We start from the raw sequence: 13,150 nt of genomic DNA, 5'->3' as shown, positions 1-13,150 counted from the left end.
TTACTTCCAAATAGAGTTGAGTTTCGCTTTAGTAACTAGTGATTCTGACCCAAAAACACATTATAGGTGAACAAATGGGATAGTGAAGGGAATGAAGAGATTTATCCTATGTAACAAAAAAATAAAAATAAATACAAATATTTGAATTTGAAATGGAATTGAGTAGTGAATTCCTCCTGGATTGAATATTTACTGTTGTAGTAGCTTCTGCTGGTCAGTAGAGGTCAATGAAGAACGGTTTACGACCAATAAGTGACTCTGGCATCTGCCTATACTGGCTAAAATGAGGCATAGTTAAATTACAGACTCTTTAATTGGTGCATGGTGGTGTATTGGTGAGCACTCTTGTTCTGCAGCGATAAGGCCCTGGTTTTTCTGAGTCGGGTTTGGATGTTCTCCATGTGCATGCATGGGCTTTCTCACAGTCCAAAGACATGCTTCATGGGTTATTAGGGATCTCTAAATTGTCCTCTTAGGTGATCATGTGAATGTGTGGCCCTGCAACAGATTGGTGACCAATTAAGAGTATATATACCTTGCCAGCAACTCTGTGACTCTGAAAGGGATTCAGCAGATTCTGAAGGTGGATGGATGGTCTCCTTAACAAAAGGTCCTGACAGGTATAGATCAATTAAACTTTATTTTCAGAAAAGTAGTCAGGTTAGTTCTCCAAAGGTAGATTATCCTGTCCTTTCTGTTTCGAAGTGCCTGTCCCAAGTCCGGTAAAAGCAGAGAGTTGGGTTTAACAGGGTTTATGAAGAAAAACTAAGACCAAAATCCCAAATCCACATCATGGTGGAGTTTATTGTGGTCACAACTGAAGGAGAAGCTGAAATGAAAAACATTTCACTGAAAAACTGGCTTGTACTTGGAGCTGTTTATAATCAGATTGACTTATTTATCCTTGAATTAAACAGCTCATTATTTAATAACAATTATCCCATACACCGAAGCAAACGCACACAGTTAAGAATTTCAATACTTTTTTTTATTTGTTAATTTATGTACGTATTACTATCTCCAGTTTCACCCAGCCCAAAAATATAAACTCCAGCGTTTTTCCAAGGGAAAAAGAGAAAGAAGGAAAGAAAGAAGAGTAGGAACAATGGCATCTTCGTCAACCGCATCAAATAAATCAATCAACTAAATCAAAGAGGCAATAATTATTATCATTGTTACAATAATAATTCAAAGATAGTATCCACATTCATAACAAATCCATAAACAACCGCAATACACTCTTCAACAGCACTCTTCCATTAATATACACAAAATCTCCAAATGCCTGTTTGTCAAAACAACAATAGAGCGTTTTCAGGAGAGTAGGGAGGGAATGGGGGGGGGGGGGGGTTATGGCTTGTCAAGGGGTTTATGGAGATATGTGACCAGCAGTGCAAATGCATCAATGGTTAGTAAGAGTATAAGGGGGAGGCACACTTATTTAGTAAAGACCTATACAAAAACAAGCAGTGTGAAGTAACGACGGCATATTTTCACGCAGGGTTCACCCCTGCATTAAAAGGGCCCAACGCCTCCAAACGAGAAAGAATTTAGGGAGAAATACCTAAGAGTAAATATATATATATATACCTCTGCAAATCCGAGCTGCGAACATAAATTATAGGTAATGAAACGGAGAAACTCATAGAGGATTGAGAAATTCTAGAAAGAAACGAAAGGTTCCCAGGGGTCTGGATTATGTACAAACATTGCTTGGTCACCCAAAATCTACCTAGAAAACCTTTGTAGTTGATCAGAAAACGAGTGCAAGCTTAAAGTCGAGTTATGTCTTATGTCTCAAGCTTCAAATATGTAGCAATAAATGACAGACTACAAGTTATATTACAAGTCTGCAGAAAAAGTGCCTCATCGCTGTGAGAATGTAAAAACCTGCTCGTGCCTCAGAACTGGTAACTTGAGAAGACCTAGTCATAGAAAGAGAGAGAAACATGAGAGGAAAAAAATAACTGTACACTCTGCATATACAAACCGTATATACACATAGACATACCATATATACACATCTATATGCAGTATTTACACAAAGCCAGCACACACACACACACACACACACACACACACACACACAACACATTCACTCGTTTCAGCAGAACCTCTAACATATCTCTCTCTCTCTGTTCTGGTTTCAGTCAGAAGTTGTTGGGTTTTTTTTTTTTTTAACAAACAAGCAGTTTGACAGCAAACAAGTTTGTCTCCCCCCCCCCCCCCAACTCTACACACAGATGTTTGAGAGCAGGTACAAAACAAGAGCCGCCCGCGTCCATCCACCTGTGCATCGTCCATAAATGGAGAGCTCCATGGCGACCGTTGCAAGTCTTTCTCCTTTTCTTAAAGTGTCAGAACTAACAATAACCGCTCTTTGGGTTGGAGGAGTAGGTGAAACACAAGCTCGTCCCTCGGTCCTTCAGATTGTCTCAGTGTGAAAACTCAGTTTGTATAAAACGGATTCAACTGTCAATAAATAAACATCTTCTCTGGAAGATTTCTGATGCAGTTTGTTGAATTGTAAGAATAACCGTAGAAATATAGATGGCAACATTCGGTCCGTTTGCCTTAAAGCGAGTTGAGCAGGTTTTTTGAATTAGGCTGTGCATATTTAGTTTAAAATCAAAGTCTGAGAGAGGGGTGCGACGAGTGGGGCAAAGTTTTTAAGGGGAATCAAATAAGAAGAGACTATGAGGGGGGGAAATAAATGCTATAAAAGGAAATTCAAGGGAAATCTTGAGAGAAGTCGAGCACCTTTGAAAATCCCCCTTCTCTCTGCATTGCAGCGTCCGGCAGTCCTTGGCCTGTGTGTTCCTCCGTTTCTGCGGATTGATCCAACTGCATAGCTGTTCTTTGCATGCTCCACGGGCCCCAAGGCCCGCCCAGCCCGCCGTTTTTGGATAAAATGCAGATCCAACAACGAGGTGTTAAACACATTTAAAAATCAGAGAGAGAGGGCCAAAGCAAAGTGGAAATACCCCCCCCCCCCCTGCCCCAAGCATGTCCTCACATGGTCCTCAGGGGCTCTGCACCATCCTTTGAACAAAGAAAATGGGGCCAATACCCCAAGTTCTCCCTTTGTCAGCCAATCGCGTCGCGAGAGAGGGCTCTGGACATTTGGCCGTGCCACCCTGACGACTGCCGGTGGTGCATCAACCAATTAGGTTCCACATTGTCCTCCATGAAGCTGTGAGAGTGGCTAAGGGGGAAAACACAGGGAGACAGAGAGAGAAGAAACGGGGGAGGAAGCTTGATCAGGTGCTGTTAAAGCATTGAGCCAGCCTCTCCAAAGTGTTTTTTTTTTTTTTTTAATTTCTTATGTTCAGCTCTGAGGCAACTACTTGTTTACCTGAGTCACAGAGGTATTTTCACAGCAATTCTCAATCATCAGCCAACTTTGAATCCAACATATATCACACACGTAAGAGGAAGTAGCCCTACATGACCTGTGTTAAGCCTGCCGGAGTTAAAAAATGTTTGGCGGTTCAAAACCCCTGCAGTGTGAGGCAGACAACAACAGACCTGCACAAATGAAGGCGCATGAAGGCATGGAACAAATATAAAAGCAGTTTTGAGCAAAGAGTCACACTTAACACATGGAGATTGAACCATTTTATCCAACCTTAAAAATGAAAGCCAGACAAAAACAAAGGCTTTCATCTTTATGAATAAGGGCTGCACGAAAGGCTTTGTAAGGTGCATTTGACTGTTGACAATGTTGGCCGAAGGATACTCAGTGTATTTATCCCAGGCACTTCAAGGCAAATTAAGAAAATAGAACAAGTAAAATTGGTTTTAAAACAGGTTCAAAAAACCTGCCTTTTTTTTTTTTTTACATTCTGTCGACAACAGCAGCGAACTGTAGTGCATAAACCCTTCAGTTTATCCGCCTCTCCATAACAAAGATCATCAGCGCTTGTTTATTAGAGCCTGGAAACAGTTCTTTTAAGGAGACGAGACTTCAGCAGACATTAGGACACCACATGATGCAAAGAAAAGACATGCAGAACATAAATGTGGGGGAAATGCCCAGTCAGAGACAAAACTACAGAAGAGACAAGACGGTCAGTCGTGACAGAGGCAGTGCTATGGCAAACAGACTTATGAAAGGGAAAAAAAATTGGCACCGTTTGTTTCTGTTTAGCACCAGTTTGACACATGTCGGTTCTGATATTGAGAAGAGAAAACCTGCAGGAGCTCAGAGGTTAGCCTTCCTCGCTAACAAAGGTGTGTTCTCTTTGTCAGAAAACCCTGTTAAAACTCTCAAAGGCACTGGGAAAGCCAGACTGCATTGCATGTCTAAACAGACTCCAGCCTGGCAGCCTCTGGTTTGTTGATGCGTCTGCATCCGTGGGGGGTGGGGGTGGGGTCAGGGGTTACTACGAGCTGCTTCACAGCTCATCTTTGGGTGCAAGACCTTGTACAGTGCGTGATCCTTGCGTCACAGAGTCAAAGACAGTTCACACAGCAGGTGTTCACAAAGTGACTTGATTCAAAGTTTGTATCATCAGCTTGTCCAGCAAGACTGATACAATCAAGAGAGCAAGTGTCCGTTAAAGAGCCCTTATGTGTTATTGGCTGTGCAGCAGCTGAAAGATCTCTGTTCGCCTCCCCAGTTCTTCTCTCTCTGAACGTTTCTTTTGAAAGATTTATCAGAGGACGGCGTTTTGTCTTTGTGTCATCTCTCTCTGATTCGGCTCGTGTTTGACCTACTCCCCCTTATTCTGCTAATCTGCTGTCGCCATAGCGCCCGTTGCTTGTGAGGTTGACATGGGGGAGTTGCCACGGAGCTCTCCATTCAGACTAGGATGCTGAGGAGGAGTGGGCAGGGGGGGAGAGTCTACAGTTTGGGGGAGGACTCCATTGTGGGGCGAAGTGTCAGAGGAAGAGACTCTGAGGCCTTGATCGTCGGCAAGCGCTCCTCCTTCTCCTCCCCTTCCACCTTCAGTTCTCACACCGGGGTCTGCAGAACCCAGGGAGGAAAGCTGGTCCTCCTAGCGAGATAGAGAAAGAGGGGAGGGGGAAAGAGGAGTGGGAGCAGGGAGAAATGGTCGTGGGAGACAGTCCATTCAATGACGGGATGGAGGGGGTTTGGGCAGAATCCAGTCAAGGTAAGGTCATGTAGATGGAGAAAGGATGGAAACCGGAAGGAGGAAGGCGGGATTCAAGGTTGAATACATTGAAAAAAGTAGGCGTGTGCACACGGGAAAGAAATGGATCAAGAAAGAAAAGGATGTGATCAGAGTTTGGAGAAAAAACACAAAGAGAGGAGAGAGAGCAAAATGAGTCACAAGGTCGATGCGTGATGAACATCCATAGAAATGGCAGCACGAGAAAAAGGGACACAAAGAAAGAAGGGATGGAGGGGGAGTTAACGCTCCTGACGTCACAGAATCCTGATCTTCTCCAGACGGGGAGCAAACGGTGAAGGAGTCAAGAGAGTTTGTTTCTACCTTCACGTGAATTATTGAACAATTTAATCTCTAATACTAAAGAAACTAAACTAGCATCTTCTCAGCTTAGATAAGAACTGGACATGCAGACATTTCCAAACCATGAAGCCTTAGCAGCAAAACATGCTGGTATCCTTTTTTCTTTTTCATGTTAAGGTCCCCATGAAATTGCATTTGATGTGTTTAGAGTGAAGTGTTTGATTTCTTCTGGAAGCACAGAAAAGTATTCAACTCGATCTCTGGGGTTTTTCCTAAATATGAAGAAAATTGTAAAAGTTTCAAACCTCCCCCCAACGTTTCCAAAACGTGTTGGCGACTCCTGTTCGGACTCACCAATCAGAGCAGACTGAAGTCTAGAACAAACAAAACTGCTTCAGCCTGTCAAAAGCTGTTCCTGTGGATTAGACTCTCTGAAAGTATTGTCAGGAACCGACTGATCGGCTCCAGAGCGGAACTGTCCTCAAGAGAAAACTGGTCTTGAAAGGGTTGAGTAACTCTGTTCTACTCCATTTCATGGGAACTTTAAGGTGTTTGCATGCCTTAACTACCAGTCTAATTCAGAGGGAGAAAAAGGAAAAGGTGGACAAGACACAGCATGGGGGCTCCTCTATATTTGCTCCTCTTGGATTGGTTTGGATCTTCACTCTGGGACAGTTTCTGATCCTGGTTCAAATGGTGGAGCATGTGAATACATTTCCCACTTCTTTCTGGTTTGGTTTTCACACTCACTTTTCTCAGGAGTAAAACTATGATCAAACTTTATGGAAAAACCACGCAGTTCTTAATGCGACTCACTTGGGGGCAGTAATGCCTGACTAGGATGAGAAAAAAGGATGAAGAAGAAGTTTGTCCCTGCTATTTCTCTGACAATCTCATAGAAAGAAATGTATACACTTTTTTTTCTCTCCATAACATGAGGCAAGACCCTTGCTCTTAGGATCCATCATGTGATCCGCATCAGATCAGGTGAGCTTTTACACCTGAAAAAGTGGACTGCCTGAGGAAACAAACTCCATTAAAAACCAAATCTGGTAGTGTAAGATGGCTCTTATCTCTCTTAATCCCCCTCTCTTCCCCTTTAATCCATTATGAAAACAACCCAACTTTGCACTACTTTTAACCTTTCAGTTCTTGTTCATTTACCCCTTACCCACCCTCCATCCTCATCATTTCCCTCCTGCCTTTATGCTCCGTTTTCCTCTGCTCCTCCCACGTCCCTCGTCAGGGTTGGAGATCACCTCCGTTTAGATTCTGAAGCTCATCATGTGACTCAGCACACATAAAGCAAACTTTCATTTTATAATGAATTTGGATTGATAACAAAGTAGTCTTTACATTGCTAATGATTCAAAGTGAATAGAGGTGGATTTTTAAACTAGTTCTTGCAATTACAATTGAAACCAACAGAAATTTCTTTTTTTTTTTTTTGTAGAAAAAGATTACTTTAAGGTAAAGTTGATTCAGTTTGATTCACCTTTTTTTTTAAACCACATTTAACCCTAATTATTCCTCTTGGTTGCCCTGTGGAGCATCTGAGTCTTTCATTATTCCCCCAAACCAATAATCTGCACTAAATCTGTCAGCTGATTGTTGAGGAGTGGCTGTGGTTTGTGCACTAAAAATGAACATGCTTAACAAAGATGTTAAACTTCTTCCAAAAATCTGGAAAACTTTTCTTCGAGATCCCTTCTACACATTTTAGATCTGTTCCGCACTGACTGCAGATGCTGCGCATCGACTGCAAAGTAGTCTTATGTTTAATGATTGTAATGAAGTTCTGTGAAGAGAGAGGAAAGAAGAGGTACAGTTTTCATCAAGAAGACCAAATAAAACATAGGCTGACAACAAATAAATCTGCGACTGTCGGCTTGGAGCTGGAGGTGGAAGAGGTTTAAGCGGGCCTTTTTCTCTTCTCAATCAGAACCCCAAGGCTTTGAGCTTCTAACTGGTGCTAAGAACAGCTCCAATCTCTAGTGTGGGTACAAACAGTGAGAGGATGCCAGTAACAGACTCCACTCACACTTGTTAGTCCATATTTTCAAACACAACCAACCATGCTGTTTAATACCCATGTGTAGAACAACACACATGTCTATTAAACTCAGAAATCAAGCAGCTGAACAAAAGACAGGGCAAAATGTTAGCTGACATCCTACTTACCAACTTGTTTGACTCTTATTTTTTCCTGGCATTTGATTACTTTCGTTTCAACAACAGCTCAGTGAGAGTCTTTTTCTGAATGCCAAATGAAAAATGTGGTTTTGGAGGCAGAAGCGGAGAACACGGAGTGGAGAAAACGGAGCAGAGCCCTAAAATGTTTCTGTGATGCGGAGGAGTTTCTGGACACACAAATTCTTACCCGGCTCCTGAAAGCGCTCCCATTTGATGTCTATAGGAAGCTGGGACATCTTTAAATGACATATTTAAAATAGTGCGCTAAAAGCAACCACCGTATGCCATGGAAATAAAACAAACAAACCCCCCCCCCCCCCCCCCCCACACAAAATGCATGTTGGACGCCATCTGGTTAACAGTCATGTTATGTGAGCAGGTAAACAGAAAAAAAACAGAAATATTCAAACAGACTCACTGAGAGACACAACACGATACATGTGCACGGTTTTCGGTGTTCCTCGGGGAAGGAGCGGGTCAGATACGGAGATTTCACACTATTCCCATCGTTTCTCACAGAGGTGTGGTGGAAGAAGGAAGACTTCGATGGAAATGTGGGCTAATGTGATCACGAAAGCTTGATGGTAAAAAGAAATGTGAGATGAGTTCACATTTAAAATGTATCAACAAAAACGAGTTTCCTTTCATTTCTAAACCAGCAAACAACGATCAGAGTCCCAAAGTTTGCTTAGAGATCTGGAATGAGATCGCTGCGCCCATGATGCGGGTTCTGAAGGTTCTCTTTTGGTTTCCTCGTTTACAGGAAACATTTCAGATTCTGCTCATAATTGTCTGGTAATAATTCTCTGTTACTAGAAAATATGGATGATAAGAATTGATGGTTATCTTCAGTGTTTTCCAGCCTCTAAGCTTGAACTAAAAGTGGTATGAAATGAAATATTACAAAATACTGAAAATTATTTCAAGGACTTTTGTCTGGAGCCAGGTCCTCTTTGACACCATTTCCCAGAATCCTCTATTGCTACATGGATCTTCCTACATAATTATTAAGGTCACAGTCGTATGGGATTGTTTCCATTGACTGTATGTGAGAATTGGACTGAGTGAAACGTCAGCCACAAAAAATAGTTTACCTCTGGCTACAACCAAAGGAAGTCAATTCAAATCCTTTTTTTGGCGATATGGACGCCGCCATGTTGGAGCCAGACGTCATCAGTAATTGGTCCGAATCGGTTTGAGTCAACTTTTCCATGGCAACTACTCTTCAATTCAAATCAGTTTAATTTATAACCCAAAATCACAACAACAGTCATCCTCAATTGACTTTGTACAGGTAATTGTGAAGTAAACATAAAATTATAAGAATCATGAATACATTGAATGTAATAGGAAAATGCTAAACTGAACTAACTAAGCAGACTAAACTAAACTGGGCATCCCTGCCCTTTGACTCTCCTTCAGTCAGGAATGAACTTGTTAAAGGCCAGACCCCTACCACTTGAAAGTGGGCTACACAAAGTCTGTTTGTGAACCCCCTACTCCCTAACCACTAAAAAAACTAAATAGTGCAGGACTATCTAGAGCCCTGGATTAAAAAAAAAAAAAAATTGGTCACCATGCTCACCACTCTTTTTTTATTTATTTATTTTTAGATTAAAATGTTGATGGTATTTTACAAAAGATCGGTTAAAACGCAATGCATTGTGGTCTACATTCACAATCTAGTGAGCATTGATGCACACTGGTCTTCCGCAGAAACTACTGGAAAATTTCTAGGGCACTCAATTTTGGAACTGTAGATTTGGACAGCTCTACAAAATGGCAAACGCACAACATAACACACTATATAGTGAGTAGTGAAGGAATTTGGATGCAATCAAAATCTGTCAAAATGTTTTTTTAATGTTGGACATGGGGGCCAGCAGGCTCCACCTACTTTTATTATGGCATCTGATTGGTCAGTTTGTTTTGGCTTCTTGGAGTCAGCAGCTACACACATTGACTGAAGTGTTGGTAAATGAACCAATAAGGTAAATGAAAGAAAAGCTCACAATGGTCACAGAAATCAATCAAATCTGACCAAACAAATAATAAATGAAAAATGTATGAAATTGAACCAATGAAAGTCCGGCATTGTTTTACAACCATGCTTCATCAGAATTATTTACAAAAATTAAGTCATGAACCATGGCTGGACTAAAATGATGGTACTCTTAGCTTAATATTTTGTTGCTCAACCTTTTGAGGCAGTCACTGCTATCAAACGGTCCCTTTAACTGTCAATGAGACTTCTGCACATGCGGACAGGTATTTAGATTCACTCTTCATAAGGAAACTTCTCCAGTAATCTCAGGTTTGAAGGATGCCTTTGCCAGACGGCATGTTTCAGCTCCTTCCAAAGATGCCCAATAGGATTTAGGTCAAGGCTTACAAGGCCACTTAAGAATAGTCCAATGTCTTCCTCAGAGCCATTCATGGAAGTTTTTAGCTGCATGTTTTGAGTCACCGTCCCGTTGCAAGACCCATGACCTGTGACTGAGACCGAGCTTTCTGATGCAGGCCAGCACATTTCTCTCTCTCAAATCCGTTGGTAGTCTTGGAATTTCATTGTAGCCTGCACAGATTCAAGATAACCTGTGCCAGATGTAGCAAAGTAGCCCCAGAACATAACAGAGCCTCTTCCATGTTTCACAGTAGGGACAGTGTTATTCATTTTTACGTCTGTGAACATAAATCTGATGTGCCTTTCCAAAAAAGTTAAAATGCTGTCTCATCTGTCCATAGGACATTCTCTCAGTAGCTTTGTCTCGTCAACATATAGTTTGGCAAATTTCAGTCTGGCTTTTTTATTATTTGCTTTCAACAATAGTGTCCTCCTTGGTTGTCTCCCATTAGGCCCACTTTGTGTCAAACAATGACTGATGGTGCGATCTGACGTTGATGTTCCTGGAGCTTGAAGCTCACGTTTAATCTCTTTAGAGGGTTTTCTTGACTTTTTTTACCATTCAAATGATCATTTTCTTTGATCTGTCATCAATTTTCCTCTTGCGGCCTCAACCAGGGAGGTTGGCTACAGTCCCATTGATCTTAAATTTCTGAATAATATGTGAAACTGTAGTCACAGGAACACCAAGCTACTTAGAGATGCTCCTATACCCTTTTCCTTTAACATGCTTGTCCATAATTTTCCTTCTAATGTCCTAAGTAAACTCTTTCCGTTGCTTCCTCTACCTTCCGTCTCCATGTCCCCAAACAGCACAGTGGCTACCTGTAGCAACTTTTTATAGTCCCACTGAATGATGACAAGATTGCAGACACCTATGATGCTAATTAGTGGACGTATCTTGTATTAACATGTCCCTTTGCTCACATTATTTTCAGTCTTTTCTAGGGGCACAATTATTTTTGTCCAGGCCTGTTTCATGATTTTGTCTTCATAAATAATTCTGTTGATGATTCTGTTGATGGTTAAAAGCAATGCTGGACCTTCTTTCAAGGTCCAGCATTGCTGGACATTGCTGTTTGCATTACTGTTGGCATTGCTGTTCAATTTCATGGAATTCTTATTTATCTTTACTTTTGTCAGATTCAAGTTATTTCTGTGGCCATTGTGAGTTTTCCTTTAATTAACCGAAGGGTCCCAACAATTTTCTCAGTGTGCACTTACTGTTTGGAACCCGGGGGGGGGGTCACTCTGTCCAATTCTTCATGCACAGTCAAGAATCATTGTTTCAATGGTGTGACCTTTTTATTTAATGTACCAGTCTTTGGCTATGTCTTTAAAGACAGTCAAGCCTCCCCAGGACTGCAGATAACCAACAGTAGCCAGGGTTGGACCAATCTTAGTGGTCACAACAGATCTGTTGTGATCCTGCCTGCGCCTGGAGTGATCCAGAACTGCACCACATTCAGGTTCAGTTAGGATTTCCTGCTACAGTGTGAGTCAGACATCCCGGTTTCATTCCTACAAAGGCTTGAGGTACCCGGGTAATGAGCAGATCCAGTCCATTTACACACCAGACACGCCTTGAGGGTTTGGAGGTTTTCACACTTCTGTCTGTCTTCGCTTTCATTGGAGCTTTGAAGGTGACTTTAAACTTACTTTAAGGCAACTGACTGGTGGATTTTCTCAGCTTTCTGTCTCTGATGTTTTCCTGTCTTTAATATTAATGAGAGGTTAAGACAACAGGCTTTGCCTGCATGTGTACAGTGTACCGAGATGTCAGGATGTGACAAATGGTAACTGCAGCGCGGAATGTAAATGAACACCAACTGTTGTCTCTTAGAGCTTCTTTAACCTTCAGATCAGCGAGGATCTTCATTTTCTGACGGGCCTCTTTGGGTGGAGATGAATGGGACGGCTGTCGGTGTGTCAGCTTGTGGTGAGTTCGGGGGGGGGGGGGGGTACGCAGACAGGGACGCACATAAATAAGAGGAAAAGAGGCAGCAGTGACGGATGGAGGGTGAGAGGTTTGCTTATTACCTGGATACTCGGGGTGGGACAGGCGCAAGACGGGGCTGGACTAGGATGGACTGACGCCTCCCCTAAGAGAAATCACCGTATCTCATCAACAAAGGAGGAGAGGAAAGGTGAGGAGAGGACAAAAGGGCAAGAAGCAGGAGGCGGGAGGATGAGGCCGGAGGCAAAAGGAGGAGGAAGAGCGTTTGTGTAAGAGGGGAGGTTACAAAAGGGCTGTGAGGCCAGACAAACAATAATCCACAATGCACAAAAGTGAACAAAAAAAACAACATAAACATACAAATAACATCCTTTGTAAAAAAAAAAAAAAACAATTACATCAACATTACAACACTATGTGTCAACAGCCAGAATGCATTACAGCAGCGTTCATGCAGCTTATGCTAAACAGGAGTCATGCTCCAAAACAAAAGAACAAGACGTGAAGTCGTGCAACTCCAAATCTGCTTTTGAAAACAGACGATTCCTGCACGGTTCCTGCTTTAAAAAGGAGAGAAAGAACTGTGAAGAACATGCACTTAATATCCATGCAACTTTCATCTCTATGGCTCTACATGTACAGTAAACAAAGGCTGATGCTCTCATTAAAACACCTGTAAAAACATGGAAATCAGTAGTTTTCACCTCCATTGAAAACATGCCAGGATATTTATGCACACAGATTTTGGAAACAAGATCAAACAGGAAAATCAGAGGAAAACACCGAACGGACGAAACAAAGTTTCCTTCACACAGAAAGTTTGCAAAGTTCAGACAAATCAAAACAAAAACTCATCCAATATTGACATCAGTTTATATTTTCATGTAGAAGAATAGATCTAAAGTTTATCCACTGCCAGTATTTTATGATTGTTTTAAGCCGCCATCACCACAAAAACCTGTTTGAACACAATTTTTGTCGGAAGGGATCTTTAAATTGATTCAAATATTTTTACAACTCCATGTGAAAGGATCCCTTTTGTGAGAACATCAACTTAGTGGAGAGCGCAGCCAGAAAGCCACAGTCCGGAGTTTGGCTGAGGAAACAACACCAAGCAAACACCCCCCCCACTCCCTATTAACTCACTCCCCTCCCAGC

General features: G+C 41.9%; 1 protein-coding gene across 10 annotated transcripts in view; it reads right to left on the bottom strand.

Annotated features, from left to right (window-relative positions):
• Nucleotides 1–777: 777 nt before the first annotated feature.
• The window catches only part of LOC101163690 (ras/Rap GTPase-activating protein SynGAP), a 182,466-nt gene continuing 170,093 nt past the window's right edge, over nucleotides 778–13,150 (bottom strand). For 7 of the 10 annotated variants that reach the window (XM_023964284.1, XM_023964286.1, XM_023964287.1 and 4 more), the window contains one exon: nucleotides 3,301–5,000. In XM_023964284.1, the coding sequence (XP_023820052.1) occupies nucleotides 4,734–5,000 (267 nt within the window). In that variant the 3' untranslated portion in view covers nucleotides 3,301–4,733. Of the gene's footprint in view, nucleotides 3,206–3,300; nucleotides 5,001–12,075; nucleotides 12,138–13,150 lie in introns of those variants that run through there. The other 3 variants (XM_023964288.1, XM_023964289.1, XM_011485803.3) reach the window with 3 other exon arrangements.

This window comes from Oryzias latipes, chromosome 16, assembly GCF_002234675.1.
Source record: "Oryzias latipes chromosome 16, ASM223467v1".
NCBI lineage: Eukaryota > Metazoa > Chordata > Actinopteri > Beloniformes > Adrianichthyidae > Oryzias > Oryzias latipes.
This window is presented reverse-complemented; position numbering and strand designations above follow the sequence as displayed.